General features: G+C 35.9%; 2 protein-coding genes across 2 annotated transcripts; one reads left to right on the plus strand and one right to left on the minus strand.

The window, feature by feature from the left end:
• Positions 1 to 326: 326 nt before the first annotated feature.
• LOC112503114 (TMV resistance protein N-like) lies at positions 327 to 15230 on the minus strand. Its single transcript, XM_025107184.1, has 5 exons — positions 14729 to 15230; positions 8122 to 9229; positions 7760 to 8029; positions 5299 to 6117; positions 327 to 855 (listed from the first exon to the last, which is right to left on the minus strand). Exons 1-5 carry the CDS (start codon positions 15064 to 15066, stop codon positions 358 to 360), a joined length of 3033 nt encoding a protein of 1010 aa, XP_024962952.1. The 5' UTR covers positions 15067 to 15230; the 3' UTR covers positions 327 to 357.
• Positions 15231 to 19242: 4012 nt separating this feature from the next.
• LOC112503110 (TMV resistance protein N-like) lies at positions 19243 to 19704 on the plus strand. The gene has a single exon (XM_025107179.1). It carries the CDS (start codon positions 19243 to 19245, stop codon positions 19702 to 19704), a length of 462 nt encoding a protein of 153 aa, XP_024962947.1.
• The last annotated feature ends 878 nt before the right edge of the window (positions 19705 to 20582 follow it).

The following is a 20582-nucleotide window of genomic DNA, read 5'->3' on the forward strand; positions in this document are numbered from 1 at the left end:
CCCCCCCCCCCCTCAATGCATTTGGCATTATTATGCACCTCATGAGATTCGAACCCGTGACGTGCTCTAATACCACATGCTAGGATCCAAGCGCTAACCACTAGCAATTGATGGTGAAGAAAGCACAACTTATTTCCTTATTGCGTAATACTCAGCATCACGTTTTGATTTAGAAAGATACTGATCAATGACCCAACAGCTTTAGATATTATTATATTGCTCTTCAAATTGAAGGCTCGTAGGTTTCCAATGGATTCAAGAAAAACGCTTGAAAAGGTAAAATGTTTCTTTTCCAATTTATCCAAATGAGGAAAAATTTTCTCTAATCAAAGGTAAAATGTAGAGTACCTTGGGAACTTATAAATCAATGTTCATAACTTTAAACTCGATACGATACCAGAAGAACCAGTCAACAAAATGTTTATCTTCCAAGTCTCGATAATCAGAGATCGAAGTAGTGATTTGTTGGACGGATTCCGTGTCTTCTTTGTACATTATATGTGCCCCACATCTTTCAACTCTAATGCTGCTACTAACTACATTCAAATTAAGACAGCATCTACCTTCAAGCAAAGGAGACCAATCATCTGGTTTTAAACCATACAGCTGCATCTGCCTCCAAAAGTCACCGATTGGTATATAGATGATAGATAGTGTCGAATCTTCAATTTCAGTTTGCTTAAATGGCCACTCGTTTCTGAACACAACACATACCACAAACCCCGTGATATTGGTATGTCGATTGGTAGGAAACTTTAGTGCTATTTCTCTTCCATGATGTTGATGTTCGAACCAGCTTGGAATTTTGCTTCCTGGAATCCAGATACTTAACCGGCGATCTACAGCTAGTTGTTTCTGTACCCAACAAGAAAAATTGTGATATTTGGTGATTGATTATCTATTTAGTTTATAACTAACATACAATACAAAGGGTCAGCACCACTACTAGAAAAGGAGCATTAACGACGACCCTTATCCATTGCTAATTAGCGAGGGATTGACCACAAGCCCATCCGTCACTAATCCATAGCTAATCCGTCCCTAACTAGCGAGGGACAGGCGACAGATTTATTCATTTTTTTTTGTTTTCTCATTTATATGTTTTACATGTGTATGTGTTATATGTATACATGTGTATGTGTTATATATATATCTGTATATATATATATATATATATACACACACACATGATTTGTATGTATATTGGTTGCTAATCGCGATTGGATCTATGTATATCTTTTATATATGTTTATATGTATGTGTATATGTGAATGTATAGATAATGTAAATATGTATGTGTATATGTTTATATGCATGTACCATATGTGAATGTATATATAATGTGTGTTGTTTGGTAGCCACATATAATGTGTATATGTATGTATACATGTGAATGTAATGATAATAATGTGTGTGTTGCCTGTTATCGCATACAAATAAATAATAAGTCAACGTTGGTGATATTGGGCCTTAACAAGTCAAAAAGGTCTTATTGGGTCTTATTGAGCTATAGTGGATCTTAACGTTACCCTAATAGTGGTGTATGTGTCAGGCTTGTTACGACGAGTGTGAATCTGACTATTATGAAATGATGGATGATGTTTTAGAGGTAAAATATTATGGTGTAGGGTGACAGGTAGTTATGTTTTTCAAATGCACTTGGTTTGATACTCCGTCAAGGGTTAGAGTTGGCCCTAAACATAGTTAGGTAGATATGAAATATAGGTCTAGACTCGAATCCAACAACCTGTTCGTTCGTTTTCTAGCATCACAGGTGGAGCAAGTCTACTATACTTCATATTAGAGCTGTCCATGGACAGTACGACCCGCTAGACCCATCCTGCTTGGACAATTACTCGGAAAAATGGGCAGGCTAGGGCAACGAAAAAAAGAATTCAGACAAGCCCGCTCGAGTCCCCGACCCTTTATATTATTATAGTTGATTAAATTTTATATATAATTAATAATTTACTGTTTTTTATTAAACCAATTTAGAAATGGCTTTGGGTTGGATTCCCTCTACTAAGTACCAACCGTCACCCAAATGTATATAATATGTTATCTAGTACATTTCGAATCTCGATCTTGAAATATTGGATGATAAATTTTTTGTTATGGAAAAAGAACCCGACTTTGGAAGTTGATATATCATTGGAGAGAAAATGTTCATACTCTATATATTGTAAACTATTTTTTCATAAGCTATGTAATTTTAATATATTGTTTGTCTTATTTTATATCCAAAAAAAAATTATGTGATTTAAACGATCTTATATGACTAATGACTTAATATAAGTTTTGTTTTCCAAATTTCAAAAAGAATAAGTTCGCTTTCCCGGGAAAGCCTGAACCTTTTATAAGGCAGGTACAGGCAAGTCCATAAGCTCGCAAAAATGGGCTTGAGTGTTGTTATATTAGGCGTGTTGGACAAAAAGGTTATGTTAGGCCCGGTCCCGGAGCAAGCCTGTAAATGATCACCTCTACTTCATATTCTTGGATGACAAATGATTTCAAAGATTGGTGGGTTCTTGTCAAGACAAAGGCTTGTGACATATATGAAGTAGCATATAGGATTAATGATGTTGAAGACAATGATAATGTGGATGGAGAACAATTCATTCAAATCAATGAAAAGGTAACTCATACAACCACCACATTGGAAAACAAGGACCTCGATTCGGTTCGTTTTGCCACAGTGGCGACAAATCGAACGATGTTAGAGACGATGGGCAGGGAAATGAAGATAGCGACAATCAATCAGTATTTGAAGATATAGTTGATGATTCAGATGACGAAAATGAATTAATATTATCTAATCATTCTTCTGATGAGTAGCTTGTCTTCTGTATGTTTATTTCACAATTGTATAATTGCGATTTGTCATTGTCTATTTCTTGATAGAATTTAATGTTCGTTTTTTCAGGCGATGTCATGCCGTGGGCATGGTAGTAGTAGAGGAGCTCGGGGTAGACGTAGCCCCATGTCCGGTAGGGGCAGTAGCTCCATTAGTGGGCGTGGCGACCCGCACGCTGATGACATGAATGAGTTTATGGATGCTACCATCCTGACCTTTGGCCTTGAGGATCAGGATCAAAAGCATGAGACGATGGTCTCTCTCTTTTGAATGGTTCGGGGTCGAGGAGAGACCTCAACCATTCGATGTTGACCCCACGTAATCTGAGTCAGCGAAAACATCTGGATCTGGGAGGTCATGAGTAAGTAGATGTGGTATAAGGCTTTATATTACATAATAAAATGATATGAATTCCTTTTGTGTTGTATATATTTTTTAATTGTGCAGGATTCTAAATCCCTATATTGTCCGGGAGATCACGTCTATATTCAGGTCTTCATTTCGTGGTTTGTGGTTCGTGGTTCATGGTTTCGTGGAAGATTTCTCAACCTGACCACGAATTGATGTTCGAGCGCTTTTAGATTGGTGTACATGAATCCCTTTTAAAGTAATTGCACATATCAGATTGTTGTTTTTACTTTGATACAAATCTTCTATATGTAGGGCAAGATTTAATAGGACCCAGAGCCAGGAGGTAGCGACTCTTGATCCATGATGGTGTGCTCTAAGGCATGGGGTCGCGAGCCAAGCTCTTTTGAGGTGTTTGAGCGTATCTACTACTCGAACCGGAAGGTCATTCCAGGTTTTTCCAGCCCGCCTACTGATCCTCCTCAGTTCGTTTACCCTAAAGTGGCTAGAGTGGCGATAAGTTTTCTAAAACCATTACTTTGTTTATAGAACCGTTTGGTAGGTTTAAAGTAATATATTTTAATAAACGTAGTGATGCTATTAGTTTGGGCTGTCACTGTTGGGCAGACGTTGGGCTAAGTAGATAGGTTGGTTGGCAATGTAACTACCATTAGTAATTAGAATGTTATAATTGTTAAAAGCAGACATTCAATATGTTTGATTTACAATCGTTGTATTGTTGAAAATGTCTACAGATATAATTAAGCTCACCTCTTTTGTTTTGGTACACTATATGACCGGTTTTGAGAGCTTAGGGATGCGGCCAAATCTAATGTAGAGCCCAACACCCCATGATGATGCATCTTTTTGGGAGCAGAGTGTTGGAGGATGGAAGAAGGGTCGTTTTTTGGTTTCGGGACCTCCTGTGATCCCTATTATGCTATGACTAGTGATTGTAGTAACAACATCTGGAGATCATTTGTTATTGGATCAGTAACGAAGATATGTTGGTTATATTGTTATACATCATGTCATTACTTTTCATTGCCAACAAATTACTGATTTTTATCAAATATTGGATATTTACAGGTAGCTGAGTTGAGAACAAAGATGCAGAAATGGAGGAATGCCATCGGCCCGAGCCGGAGGTCGAACAGAAAAATAGGATAGATCTGGAGGCCAACAGGTCATACAAGTTAGTTAGCGGAGTAGATCAAGTTATCGGAGCATTTGCTGCTTTTATGCTTAAACAAGGATACAATCTCCCCCCTCCCGACCCTCCATTTAGTTAGATTTTTACCCAACTCTCTGACATTATTTTGAATTGTATGAATTTGGTATTTTAAATGGTATGAATTGGTTATTTTTTATTTTTTGGACAATTTTTGTTCGTTATTTTCAATTTATGGGCGTGTTTTGTATAGAATATACAAGAAATACATATTTTTTTTTAAATTACTAAAAATCAGCGAAGAATCAACAACATATTTCCGTTGCTAAAAGTTGGTGGGTCATCGCAAATTCATCACTAAAATATCGCAAATCTGTTGTTAGAGGTCCCTCGTAAATCCGTTGCTAATATGGTTTGTCGCTAAACTGTTTCGCCGTTGATCTATCGCTAAAAAAAGCCCTCTCTAATCTGTTGCTGATAGTGTCCGTCGTTGATAGCTAAGCCGTCACTGATAGAATCACCCACGCCCTTTTGACGCAAGGACTATCAACGACAGATATCAGCATTAGCAAAGGCCTGGGACCATCACTGATAGTGCTCAGTTTTGTAGTGATACACGAAAGGTCCTTAATTTAAGGACATGATATCTACAACAAAAATAGATATGTATTCTACAGACTTCCATCTCCTATCAAACATCATACTTTAAAATCACTTATGCACCCACCATCAGGATGATTCGGGTGTAACACTTGCATGTTTTGCAGGTGGGGTTTTGAGAGAGAAGGGGGGGGGGGTTCAGACGGCACATAAAACAAAAAAACACTGATGAGGGACTAGTGACTGAGGGAGTCGAAGACCAAGAAGTGAGTTAAAATGAGATAAATATAAATATTATCAGATACGAGAGATAGAGAACGGGTACCTTAATGAAGGCTTGTTTCAACATCTTATCAAGATTCTCTTGGTTCTCTAGGAGTCTTTCGCAACCGGGGAGATATATCTTATGCAGCCATACATACTCTTCTGTTAGATCTTCAATCTCTTCCAACACTCTACAGTCGGTTGCCTTCAATATTTGTATTCCTGATGGCAGCCCTTGAATATTTCGAAGTTGCTGGCATTCATTCAACTCTAAGTGTTTAAGACGAGAAAGGTGAGAGATGCTTGAGGGTAAGTGGAGTAACTTAGAGTTGCCACTAAGACATAATTCTTCCAAGGAGGAAAATGCATGAAGATTATTGAGGAACTTTTGGTCTTCGATTTGTCTACAACTAAGATCTAATTTTCTCAAGAACAACTTAGGCAAAGTATGAAAATTAAAGCATGAAATTTGGTTGGCAGAATGATCCCAAAAACTTAGCCGTAGCTCTTCTAAGTTTACCATGCTTCCAAGCTCCTCTGGCAATTTTTGCAGTTGCGGGCAGTTGTGAAGATTTATATTTGATAGTTTTTCCATACCCGAACAGACCTTAGGGAAATTTTTAAGATTACAGCAATGAGAGAGATCTAGAGTCTCCAATAATGGCATGTCAATCAAGGGTGGGAGATACTCCAGTTTCCAGCAATGGCTTATTCTCAAGTAAGCAAGCTTTCTCAGACTTCCAAGAGACTCATGAACCTCCACCAAATTTCCACATAACTTCAAAATCAACCTCTCAATATTTGGGGCTCCTGAGACATCTGGAAAGCTTTCTAAGCAATCCAAACGTTCAAGGTGAATGAATTTCAAATATGGCATAACCTAACAAAGAAACAAATATCAAAATTATGATCAGGATTTAATCATAATTGAATACAAATAAGAAGCTGTTAATATATATATTGAGAGAGAGACATATTTATTTGTTAACCAAGTAATTAGTATTAACTTTGTTAATTGATATAAGTTTTACATTTTTTAATTATGATTAATGAAAGGTTATAATCTAATAAAAAAAGAAACAAATTAAATTATATTAAATGAAGGGTGTTTTTGGAACAAGTTGTTTTTATTTTTGAAAGATAATCAATAATATTATTTAATGATTTTTTATTTTTGGAAGATATTCATATTTATTTTTGAAAAATAAGCAATAATAATATTTAAATGATTTTTGATAAAGATAAAATCAGAAAGTGAAACAATAATTTTTGTATAAAGTTCATAGGTGAAATCAGATAATCAAAGTTCATAGGTGAACCAAAAAGTGAAACAATTATTTCTATCTAAAATTCGTAGGTGACCACATAATCAAAGTTCATAGATGAACCAAAAAGTGAAACAATGATTGTTATCTAAAGTTCATAGGTGAAACCAGATCATCAAAGTTCATAGGTGAAATTAGACAGTGAAACAATGGTTTTTATTTAAAATTCATAGGTGAAACCAGAAAGTGAATGATATAATTAAAAAAGTTTGAACATGTTCATAAGTGAAATCAGAAATTTCATAGATGAAACAATTAAGTGAATGGGGATAGTTAAGTAATGTAATAATTAAGTGAATAAGATAATTAAATAATGTAATAATTAAGTGAATGAGATAATTAAGTAAATGAAATATTTAAGGAATATGGAATCAATATATAAAAAAGACAAAAATGCTTCGGTTAACAAAGCTAATACTAATTATTTGGTTCACAAAAGAAGGGGACCCTATATATAAGAGAATGGCCAAAATAAGTATAAATCACATGTCAACCTGCTAGGTACCATGGGGTTAACAAAAGAAGGGGACCCTAATTATTTGGTTAACAAAAATGTTCTCGTTATAATCACATGGGGTTGGGTTCACGTGAGACCGTGTTGTTTTCGTGAGACCCATGAGACCACTTTTTTACAACTTGAAATTTCACAGCAATATACTGTGATGGTAAAAAATCCGAACATTCACAACAAGAATACTATGAAGGTTACCTTCACAATATTTTGGTGTGAAGTTTTAAGTGTAAAAAGGTGGACTCATGGGTCTCAAGAATGCTGGTCTCACGTGATTCCAAGTCTATATATGTACGTGATCCCAAGTCTATATATGTGTGTGTGTGTATATATATACACATATGTAGGGTATATTTCAAATGCAACCATGTCCATTTGTACAACCAATGCAACTCAATTAATTGAGATATTTATGGAAATGATGAGAGTTAATTTATTATGATTTGAATATTTATGGAAGATGACTAGAGGTCTCATTGACTATAATCAATACTTTATATTAGGAAACAATCAAAACTTTATACATATTCATCAAATTAAATGGACGGTTGAGATTGAGTTTTATTGGTTGTACAAATGTAAAGGGTTGCATAATAACTCACCTCTATATATGTAAATGTCTATGCATGGAAAATTATGACGTAAGTTTATTGCTAATTAAGAAATGGTTTTGATCCACAAAATACCTTATACCCGATCCATAAATGTTCGAGTTTACCCCGTGACATGTCAAGAGTAACAAGCTTACGCAGGTTTGCTACTGGCAGAGAAGAAAATGGGTATTGATCCCAACTAAGCCATTGTAACTCTTCAGGGAGAGTTGTAGGTTTACAAGAAGTGAAATTCCTGTAGATATCCAATAGCCGAATATTCTTCATGCTCTCAAAAACAGAAGCACTAAGACCCACATTCACGTATAAGTATGTCGGCACTATGGCTTCAACTGCTTCTAGATTCTGCAACAAAGTATTAAACTGAAGTTAAAAAAAACCGTATTCATTCTGAATACAATTATTTTAAGAAAGAGTCCCTTCTATAAATTTATTACCCTGTTTTTCGTGATGAAATCATGGATTTCATTCAATCGCCATAGCCTACTATTTGGGTAACTCTTACGAACAATTTCCAAACCCATTTCTTGAAGGACATCATGCATGTGTATATCTCCTTTTGAAATGGTTATGAGAGATCTTTCGATAAGAGTGCGAATTCCTATTGTTGGGTCATAACGAGAGCAGTCGAGTACTCTAGTCACATGTTTTTCTTCTCCACCCTTGAAGAAACATGCAATGTCTAGGAATATGGTTTTCTCAGAATCCTCCAGCCCATCAAAACTGATCTTCAGCGTCTCAAAAATACCTGGTCTTTTTTGGGTAAATGGCGTCTCTGTACTCTCATCATTTTCTGTTTTGGCTAACTCATTCAAAATTCTTTCCCATACACTTACTTCTCTTTTTCCGCGGAAGAAAGAGCCTAAAACCTTCAGAGCTAGAGGAAGACAGCCAGTGTAGCGTATTGCACGGCTTGACAGCTCCTTATACTCCTCTGGAGGGCTATTTGCCTTAAAAGCATGCCTACTGAAGAGCTCAATAGCATGCTCCTCAGGTAAAAAATCAGGGCTGTAGATGGCATCTGCATCTTCTAACACCTGCCGGTCTCTAGTGGTTATGATGATTCTACTTCCTTTACCATACAACTTATGTGTTCCAGCTAGGAACTCTAATTGATTCTCATGATCCACATCATCAAGAACAAGAAGAACCTTCTTTTTGCAAAATCTTTTTTTTATCATTTGGGCTCCTTCCTCTTGATCCGTAATCTTATACTCGTGGTGTGTCATATCCTTAAGAATTTTTTCTTGTAAGGCACATATATCTCTTTTACTAGAACCATTTTCTGTGACATCATTAATAAAGCTACAACCATCAAACTCATGACGAATTCCTCCAAACAAAGCTCGGGCAATAGTTGTCTTGCCGATTCCTCCCATTCCCCATATCCCTACAATTCGCACCTCTTGTGTTGCTTCTAAATCCAGTAATGACTTTAATTTGTCGATGTGGGACTTGATACCAATTAGATTGTTCTCCGTAACATGAGGCCGTAAACGTTCTAATATATCTTGAACAATTTTGGTGACGAAGGAAAATTCACCCCTACAGAGTTTAGAGCATTGTTAGCAAGTTAACTCTCGCATGCATACTGTAGAGTTGGTTAATATTAGAAATGATGAAATTTAGATGAACACTGGTTGTGGGCCATTTTCTTACATGATTTGGACTAATATAATGACCAACATATTACCACTTCAACTTCATTACAGTCTTAATAAGATTACCTTGAGTGATATGAGCTCAATCTTTATGTTGAAATGCTATTTTTTTTGTCAAGGCTGTCCAGGCCAGCTTGGCGCGCCTCGACTAATCCCAGCCTCCCAGAGGCCTGGAGAACAACCGCCAGGAAAATTCTATTGGTTATAAGCCAAACATCCATATATGCTAGTTAGTTCTGCTTTGTGTTAGTTACTTTCTAAGGTTTGTGTTGGTTATTTCTGTGTGAATAGGTGCTTCCAACAGGTGTGTCATTTGGTTGTACCTGTTTGTTTCCTATTTATATTATTTCAGATCTCTATTATTGGTCATGTAAAAGACATCAATAAAATATATTCTCTTAATTTCTGTGGGCATACCTATGTTTACAACAAATTGGTATCAGAGCCATTAAGATATGGCTTCATCTTCGAGTTCTCTGACTGGTCTGCAATCACAGACTCAACTTCCAAAATTGAATAGTAGGAATTACTTCCATTGGAGCATCCAAATGAGAGTACTGCTTGAATCACAGGACTTATGGGAAATTGTTGAAGAAGGCATAGTTGAACCAGTAAATCCTACGGCATTACTGCTCAACAAGCGACAGCCCTAAAAGAAAATAAGAAGAAAGACAAGAGGGCTTTATTCCTGATTTATCAAGCAGTAGATGACTATATTTGAAAGGATTTTTTCTTCAAATTCCTCCAAAGAAGCCTGGGAAACCTTACAGAGGGGAAGAAAAGGTCAAAATGGTGAGACTTCAAACCCTAAGATGCGAATTTGACAATTTGAAGATGAAAGAAACAGAAACCATCGAAAGAATTTTATACCAGAGTGATTATCTTACTGAATCAGATGCGGCTGAATGGAGAAAGCATCGATGACAAAAGGGTAGTAGAGAAAATACTATATAGCCTTACCAGAAAATTCGAATATGTCGTTGTTGCAATCGAAGAATCAAAGGATCTGTCTAATTTTTCCTTAGAGACACTCTTGGGTACACTTCAATCGCATGAACTTCGTATGAGGCAATTTGATTCTCCTACCATGGAACATGTCTTCCAAGCAGAGTCTTCTTGGGATGCAAAAACCAGTGACAGACAAAGAAATTCAGAGACAAGTAAAGAATATCGAACTCCAGCCTTCAAGGGAAAAGGAAAAGGTAAATCTTTTTCTCAAGTGAAGTGTTTCTATTGTGATAAATTTGGGCATACTATTAAATTCTGTAGGAAAAGAATAGCAGAAGAAAACAAGACCTCAAGCTTTATTCATAAGGAAGAAAGCAAAGATGAGGACTCTATGTTTATGATGTTAAGTGTCCAAGATAAACCACAAACTGATCTATGGTATCTGGACAGTGGGTGTAGTAATCATATGACTGGGAATAGGAGTCTATTCCTAAATTTAAGAGAATCCGAGAAGGATGTTAGGACTGGGATGATAAAAAACTTGATGTTTTGGGTAGTGGTGACACTGTCATTAAAATTAAAGACAAAGAAAAAAGGATCTCCAATGTCTTCTATGTGTCTGGATTAAAACATAACTTGTTGAGTGTTGGTCAACTCATCCTCAAAGGCTTCTCACTTCTGTTTAAGAATGAGACCTGTGAGTTAAAAGATCCCACTAATGTCTTAATTGGGAAAATTAACATGACTCCTAATAAGATGTTTCCTATAAGATTTGAGGATGATAGGTTCCTTTCTCTCAATATGAGTTCTAAGGATATATCCTTACTTTGGCATAACAGGTTTGGACATGTTAGTCTAAACTCTCTAAACCAAATGAATAAGAATGAAATGGTAAAAGGCCTACCTGAGGTACAAAATTCTGAACAAGTCTGTGAGGGTTGTGCCTTAGGCAAACATGCTAGAGATTCCTTCCCTCATGATAAGACTTGGAGGGCTTCAAAACCTTTAGAATTAATTCACTCAGACATATGTGGCCCCATGAGAACAATTTCAATTGGTGGCAGCAGATACTTCCTCACTTTCATAGATGACTTCATTAGAAAAGTTTGGATATACTTTCTGAAAGAAAAATCTGAGACCTATGGTCACTTTGTTCTATTCAAGGCTAGAGTTGAGAAACAAAGTGATCATAAAATTAAGTGCTTGAGATCAGATCGTGGGGGAGAATATATAGCACATGATTTAGAAGATTTTCTGAAAATCAATGGTATTCATCATCAACTTACTGCCAGTTACACTCCCCAACAGAATGGGGTGCAGAACGAAAAAATAGAATCCTTGTAGAAATGGCTAGATGTATGCTCAAAAGCAAACATCTACCTGATGTGTTCTGGGCTGAAGCCATTGCTTGCGCTGGTTATCTGATAAATAGATCTCTAACTAAAAGCGTACTAAATAAAACCCCTCAGGAAGCATGGAGTGGTTTCAAGCCAAGTGTGAAACATTTAAGGACATTTGGCTGTGTGGCTTATGTTCATGTCCCCAAACAAAGGAGAGAGAAGTTGGATCAAAAGTCTGAAAAAGTAATATTCGTAGGCTATAGTTACAATACTAAAGCCTACAAACTTTATAACCTTTGGACAAAGAAAGTTATTATTAGTAGAGATGCCATTTTTGATGAAGACAAGAATTGGAAGGGGCTGCTATGTGATGATGGAGGCACCTGTATTGTGATAGAAGAGAATCAAGAGCAGTCTAATAACTATGAAGGATCTGAAAACATGGTAGAATCTCCTTCGCCATCTAGTATATCCACTCCTTTAATCAATAACCAAGCAACTCCAAGTTCTGAGTCAACAGATACTGAAGGTTCCTCTTCTTCAAGTAGACAGAATAGAAAGACAAGGAGCCTAAGAGATCTATATGAAAGCACACAGCCTATAAATCTCGGTGATTTTGCTGATTTTGCTTTGTTTGCTGATGCAGAACCATTAAACTATGAGGAGGCCTGCTTAGATAAAAGATGGAGGGGTGCAATGGATAGAGAGATGCAATCAATCATAAAAAATAACACCTGGGATCTGGTAGATCGTCCTAGTGGACAGAAATCCATTGGGGTGAGATTGATTTACAAGACCAAACTTAATGAAAAGGGGGAGGTAGACAAACACAAGGCCAGGTTAGTGGTAAAAGGCTACAAACAGCAGTATGGTATTAATTATCAAGAAGTGTTTGTGCCTGTCATAAGATTGGTTCTGGCCATGGCTGCTCAACACAATTGGAAGGTTCACCAAATGGATGTGAAGTCGTCCTTCCTCAATGGCTACCTTGAGGAAGATGTGTATGTTGATCAACCATGTGGATACAAGAGAATAAGGTATGTCATTTAAAGAAAGCTCTCTATAGGTTGAAACAGGCTCCAAGGGACTGGTATAGTAGAATTGAAGGATACTTTATCAAACGTGGGTTCAAGAAATGCATTTATGAACATACTCTTTTTATAAAGAAAGAAATTAGCAAGGTTCTTATAGTCTGTATATATGTGGATGATCTGGTCTTCACAGGAAATTCGTTAGATTTGATTAATGAATTTAAAGAGAGCATGAAAACTGATGTTTGCTACATTACTTTCTGGGGATAGAGGCTAAACAAGGTGATCACATGATTTCCATATCTCAAAGAAAATATGCTATGGAACTTCTGGTTAAGTTCAATATGAGTGATTCTATTTCTGCTGCAACTCCTATGGAATTTGGTTTGAAGTTAACGAAAGATATCAATGAAAGGAGTGTGGATTCTACCCTGTTTAGAAGTCTCATTGGTTGTCTTATGTATCTAACTGCAACGAGACCTGACATCATGTTTCCTGTCAGCTTAGTTAGTCGATTTATGGAAGATCCTAAGAGAAGTCATTGGGAGGCTGCAAAACGTATTTTGAGGTATGTAAAAGGTACATTAAATCATGGTATTAAATACTCTTATACTCATGATCCCAAGCTAGTTGGTTTCAGCGATAGTGATTACGGGGGAAATCCTGTTGACAGCAAATGTACAACAGGCTACTTGTTCAATTTCGGAACAGGGGCTGTTTCATGGCAATCAAAAAAGCAAAAGGTTGTTGTTTTATCCTCTACGGAGGCTGAATATATGGCTCTCTCATCAACTGGTTGTCACGCTTTATGGCTCAGAGGTGTTTTAGATGAATTGGGTTTTTCACAGAAATCTGCAACTCCAATCTTCTGTGATAATAAGTCTGCTATTGCACTTACAAGGAATCCAGTGTACTATGGGAAAAGTAAGCATATAAGGATTAAGTTTCATTTTATTAAAGAACTCATTCAAAACATGGATGTGGAAGTTCTTTTCTGTGGTTCAAAGGATCAAACAGCTGATATTTTCACGAAGGCTTTGCAACATGGAAGTTTTATAAATCTGAAGAAAGCTCTTGGTGTTGAAGATGTTTAGCTTATGGGGGAATATTGGTTATAAGCCAAACATCCATATATGCTAGTTAGTTCTGCTTTGTGTCAGTTACTTTCTAAGGTTTGTGTCGGTTATTTCTCTGTGTGAATAGGTGCTTCCAGCAGGTGTATCGTTTTGTACCTGTTTGTTTCCTATTTATATTGTTTCATATCTCTATTATTGGTTATGTAAAAGACATCAATAAAATATATTCTCTTAATTTCTGTGGACATACCTCTGTTTACAACAAATTCAAAGTGGCATTGCATTAATCGAACCGATGACCTCTAAGAATAATCCTTAAACTCCCAAGCCTTATTTAATTACCTTATATTCAACTACCAAACATGAATTTTCCTCTAATTCTTCCGATTGGACAATGGATTAATTTTTCATAAAATTTAAAGTCAAATTGGTGTTCTCATACATCTGCTGCAGCTGATTACTTTCAGTTTGTAATTGAAATTGTCCCATGATCAGCGGGAAAAAGTAAGGTTTTCCAATTGAATTTTAGAAACTCTGTTCATAAAAATACTCATCCTGGAGCTTATGTTCTCCTCTGAGGAGGGGTTTTATAGAGAGAGGTAATTTGAGAAGCTGAAGCCATAGATCTCGACTGGGGCAATTTGAGATCCTCATTGGTCAACCGGGCTGTAGAAGCTTATCCCCAAGGTAAACCCATCAGTGGGTATTCCATCAGCCTGTGATCCATCAGACGCAACATTAGGGACGCTGCCTCTAGGACCCCGCAAAGGGGTTGGGGTGCGACCCCCTTGACCACTGCCATTAGGCGACATCTAGCGATCTCGGGTCCTAGCTAGCTTACATGTGGACTTCGCAGCTGACTCATGTTATTGCTTAACTACCAATCCATCATTCTTTTGTGAACCTAATTACACAAAATAGGCCATGATCTCACTGAAATCACCAACATTTTGCAAGTAATTTAATCAACATATAGAGAAAAACTTACTCTGTTTTCGAGATATAATAACCAGATAAATTGGCGGCTGCAGTGATCGCTTGCCTCCACTCCTTCACTTTATCCATCTCTTCATTAAACTTCTTCTCGTGCTGCTGAAAGGCAGTCCCAAAGTCTTTCTTCTGTCCACGCACATCGGATGGATCAACATGGTAGAACACTGGTATCAACAATCGCTCCTCCTGATTATGATATTCCATGATTTTGGCGAGCTCAGCCAAACACCATGAAGAGTTTGCATAATTTTTGGAGAAAACAACCACCGTACACGTTGACTCTTGGATGGTTTTCATGAGTTCTGGAGAGATCTCTTTCCCTACCCGGAGCATCTTGTCATCTTTGAACGCAGTTAATCCATTCCGATCCAAAGCCGCATAAAGATGATCTACAAAATTGTACCGAGTGTCTTCTCCTCTGAAACTTAGAAAAACGTCATATGTCCATCCTCCTGCTGGTGTTGGTACGAAACATGATGAAGATGAAGATGAAGATGAAGATGTAGAAGATGATGACGCCATTGAAAGAACAGATCAAAATGATGGATTTCAAGAGGTAATATGCAAAACCCCCAAAGAGAGAGTGATGGATGATTACTTGGAAAGGTTGTTGGGTACCGTGCGTTAACAAAATTTGTCGTATATGTAAAGTACGTGGCTTTAAAACAATTTAATGATTGATTAGGTATAGTTTAGTAGCTAATCAGCAAAACACAAGTTTACTTGTTCAATAACCAAAATAACATATAATTTTATCTAATTATTTTTAGGGTAAATTATATGAAAAAGTAACATACTTTAACTTAATTCATATTTTGAGTAACGTATTTTTAGAACTTCTATTTTGATATTTAAAATGTAAAGTTTTAAACATTTAAGTATCTGAGTAATCGGTTGAATATCAATTTTAGATTGAAAAAAATAATCATTTAAGATTGGAAAAATTCATGTCACTAAACCACATCAGCAAATAATACTGAGTTGAATACCACATGACTCGCTATATCAGCATGATAACCGGTTAATGCTTCAACCTGTTACACCATACTTAAATGTTTAAAACCTTACATCTTGGATACCAAAATGAAAATTTTGAAAGTACGTTACCAAAATAAGAATCAAGTTAAAGTAAATTAACCGGTTAATTTATATATGGTTGACACTTGACAAACACAACTTTAAGAACATTCACAATGGTGAAACCTCTAAAAACCTCGTGTGCCATATTTTTTCCTTCTAAATCATTGTCACTTCAACAAAATAAGAACCTTAAATATAGTCCATAATGAAGGTTCTTACAAAAACCTTAGTTATCATTTTTATAGTTTATAAAATGTATTTTTATTTATTGAACATTATATATATATATATATTGATTATATATATATATATATTGATTATATATATATATATATTGATTATATATATATAGTCAAAAGTTATTTTGAGAAATGATAAATATTTGAGAAATAAAGAATTGATTCTAGCCCTTTATACGGTCAAGATGGGTTTTGACTGATTGAATTTGACTGGTCAAGATCTCTACCCCTTTATATAGGGAAAAGTTCATTTGCGTAGTGGTAAATTTTGACCGTGGAGCATCAGATAATTCTTTGAATGAGTATGCGGAAGATAGATGAGTAATTTCATAAATTTTACAAATAGGCGGCAAAATGATTCATATGTAAACCCATGTGATACACATATGAACTATATGTTTATATGTGGACCTTTAATTAGTTCATATGTGAATCACACAAGGTCATGTGTGAATCAGTTAATTACTTCATATGTAAATCATATGAGTTCATATGTGAATCAGTTAAAATAGTTCATATGTGAATTAAATGAGTTCACGTATGAGCATATGTAGTTCATATATAAACATGTATAGTTCATATTAGAATCACATGAGTTCATATATGGACCCATTTGCTGCATATTTGTAAAAGTTACAAAACTACCATATCTATTTTTCGCATACCCACAATTTTTAACAAGTCAAAACCGTAATTATTGACTAGTCAAATCCGATATTTACTGTATGAAGGGCTAGGATCATTTGTTATTTGTTAAATATTTACCACTTCTCAAAATAACTTTTAGATATATATATATATATAGGGTTGGGTTCACGTGAGACCAAGGGTTTTTCGTGAGACCCGTAAAACCAATTTATATTCATTGATCAACTTTATAAACTAATGATTTAATAGTCTAAAGTTACATGATAACAACTTTGTGATTATGAATGCTCAGATTGTAGATCTAATCCAAATGTTGAGAATTGGTCTTACGGGTCTTACGAAAAACTATTTGTCTCACATGATCCCAAGTCTATATATATATATATATATAKATATAGAGAGAGAGAGAGAGAGAGAGAGAGAGAGATAGTCGGATTCATACTAGAATGGACATATTTAAGAAAATAAGAGAATGACCGAATCACATGTGATTTTACACTAACATCACTAGGGATGGCAAAAAAAATCCGAAACTGATGGTGAAAACACTGAGACTGTCGGGTTGGGTTCGGGGACAAATTCAGGGATTTTAACTGGGACGGGGACGAGGGCGGGGACGGTAATCACCGGCTCGGGCCGGCCTGATATGTGTATATATATTAACTTTAATTTACACACACACACACACACACACATATATATATATATATATATATAATATCATTAAAAGAAAATATTAACATTAAAATTTTAAAAAAATTATCCACTTTAACTCAACATCCTAAATTAGGCTTTAGGCTTATGAAAAAGTCTAGTTTATTTGTCAAATCATGAAATCGTGATGTTAGTTGTATGATGTTTGAATTTATATTTACTTTTATACTGTAATCTAAAACGTTTGTAATTGGCTTGATTATGCTTGAGATACTTAGACTTACATCTTAAAAAAATTGTGAATTATTTTTAGTTGTGAAAATTAAGATATTGTAATTTTTTCAGACCAGTTCGGGTTTCGAGCTCGGATATAAACAACGGGGAAATCAATGGGAAAAATGAGATTTTTACCTTTAACGGGTTCCCCAACGGGGATCGGGGACGGGGATCCCCGACGAAGATCGAGGCAGTTACGAGGACAGTTTTAGTTATCGTTTTCATGGACGGGATACCAATAACCTGCCCAAACCTGGCCTATTGCCATTCCTAAATATTACGTAGAAAAACACATGCGATTCAAGCACCTGAGCTTTAATAAAAGAAGATTCGACAAGAAACTTTGTTCCACGGTGAAGGTTTTTGTGAAAACTCCAAGAGAAACCTCAACAGTAACCTCATTGTAGATACTCTAATTGAAGTTTCTAAAAAATGTATTAGTTTGTTTAAGTTTCTGGCAAAGATGTATGTTGGAGTTAGGGGTGTACAAAAATTCATCCGATCCAATACCAACCGACTGATCCAATTAGAACCGACTAACCATCATTGGATATCCAATTGTAATTGGATTGGATCGGATCCAGAATTTCAACATCCAAATCGGATCGGTCGATTCTTGGATGACAGTCCAACATCCAATAAAATCGAACCGATCCAATACAATGACCATCCAATTAATAACTATATATAATTATTAATATTTAACGATTTTGTTTTTTAATTGATATTTATATACATTGTTTTTTAATAACTTAAGAAAATAATACAAATAATTGGTTGAGTATTGGATCGAATGATTGGATGAATCAAATCAGATCCAATGCATAACCAACAGTAACATCAAATGGATGAAACTAATCCGATCCAATCATCCACTGGATTTGAATCGGATCAGATCTCAAATGTTAATCGGATTGGATTGTGTGACAAAATCCAACATCCAATGAATGATTGGATCAGATCGGATCCACCTAAATCCATTGGATCTCAATCGATGAACACCCCTAGTTGAAATTTCTAACTATATTAAACCAAACGGGATATAAAAAAGGTAAAAAGAGATTTGCCAAACAACGTTATTACTAGAAATCGATATGAAAAAGGAATATAAATATGAAAAGCACGAAATTTCGTTAACTTTTTGCAAAACTATTGATCCATTTTTTCATAAAATTCAAAGTCAGGTCGTGTTTTGGCAAGTCAATGCCAATAAGTAAAAAATACTCATGACAAGTTGGTAGTTGATTGACTTAATGCGGTTTAATCATAAAAAATTAAACAAGTAGAACATCTTAAAAAAAACGCCATCTTATTCACATCGTAAATTTCATGGGTTTTTTTTTTGAAAATGTTCCACTTGTTTAGTTTTTTATATTACAAAGTAAGCCATGAAATTGACGATGGTTTTTATCCGCACTACAAATTTCCAATTATTATTTGTACCCCATGAATTTCCAACTTGTAACGAGTCTTTGTTGACTTATGGGCATTGACCACAGATCCACAATCTTTCCAATAATGAAAAACAAGTCATGTTCAAAGATGCAAACCAATCACTTCCTATCTGGGATTTGCATATTACCTCTTGAAAACCATAATTTCAGTATTTTCAATGGCGTCCTTCAGCTATTCTCCACCTTCATCTTCTTCTGTACCAACAGGAGGACGGACACATGATATTTTTCTTAGTTTCAGAGGCGAAGACACTCGATACAATTTTGTAGATCATCTCTATGCGGCTTTGGTTCAGAGCGGAATACGTGTGTTCAAAGATGACGAGATGCTGCATAGAGGGAAATTGATCACTCCAGAACTTACAAAAGCCATCGAAGAGTCAAGGTGTGTGGTGGTGGTATTCTCTAAAAACTATGTAGACTCTTCATGGTGTTTGGTTGAGCTTGCTAAAATCATGGAATGTCATAATCGGATGGGAAGGTTGGTGTTACCGGTGTTCTATCATGTTGATCCATCCGATTTGCGAGGTCAGAGAAAAAACTTCCAGACTGCCTTTCGACGGCACGAGCATAAGTTTAGGGAGGAGATGGATAAAGTGAATGAGTGGAGGGGGCTTTAACTGCAGCTGCCAATTTATCTGGTTATCATATCTCGCAAACAATCAAAGAGTAAGTTTTCCTTTATGTGCTACATAAATTATTTACAGACGGATAAAACTCGCCTTCCAAAATTTGACTACTTTTTCCTCTCGTCCTTGACAATTTTATAGATATATAGTTTATAGATCGTGTACAAGAAGCACAAACATGCACAATATTTCGTTTAATTTGGGGAAAAGTTTCTAATATTATATTTGCTTACTGTGTTATCAGTGATAACGATTTGGGGCCAAAAAGAATACCTTTTCACACTGAATTGTGGGCTAACTTCAATTAACAAATTGGATTTTGTATTTCGTTTTCTTGCGAGTTTAACTTGCTAACAACGCTCTAAAAACTACAGGGCATCTGCATTTACCAACAAGATTGTTGAGGAGATCTTACGCAATATACAACCTCGTGGCATGGAGAAGAATCTAATTGTTGGGTTTTCTTATGGTTTTAGCCCATGAGGAAGGCCCATACATGTTATGGCCCACATATATATATAGATCTCTCCATCCCTATTTTCAAATTCTAAGTCGTGCAGCCAAAACAGAGGGAAAAGAGAAGAAAGGTGAGAGCTCCCTTATTTCCGTCACTTTTTAAYACAGTAGCAGAAACACTCTGTTTCCCGAAGATTGAACGGTCGGATCGTCGTCATTTTTGGTCAGTATCTTCACAACATCTGAGCCAACATTCTGAACGGTTGGATCGTGTTTTTGAGGTCTGGAGGTCAGGTTCTCTGAGGGTTCTTCACAGCAGCGTTTTTGTGGTGACATTCTCTCTTTTGCCTATTTTTTTGGTTCCATACATCTTGATGTGCATATTTCCAGGAGTATGATGGTTTTGTATGCCT

Source organism: Cynara cardunculus, unplaced genomic scaffold (assembly GCF_001531365.2).
Source record: "Cynara cardunculus var. scolymus isolate 2C unplaced genomic scaffold, CcrdV1 Un_Scaffold_2531, whole genome shotgun sequence".
In the NCBI taxonomy this organism is placed as follows: domain Eukaryota; kingdom Viridiplantae; phylum Streptophyta; class Magnoliopsida; order Asterales; family Asteraceae; genus Cynara; species Cynara cardunculus.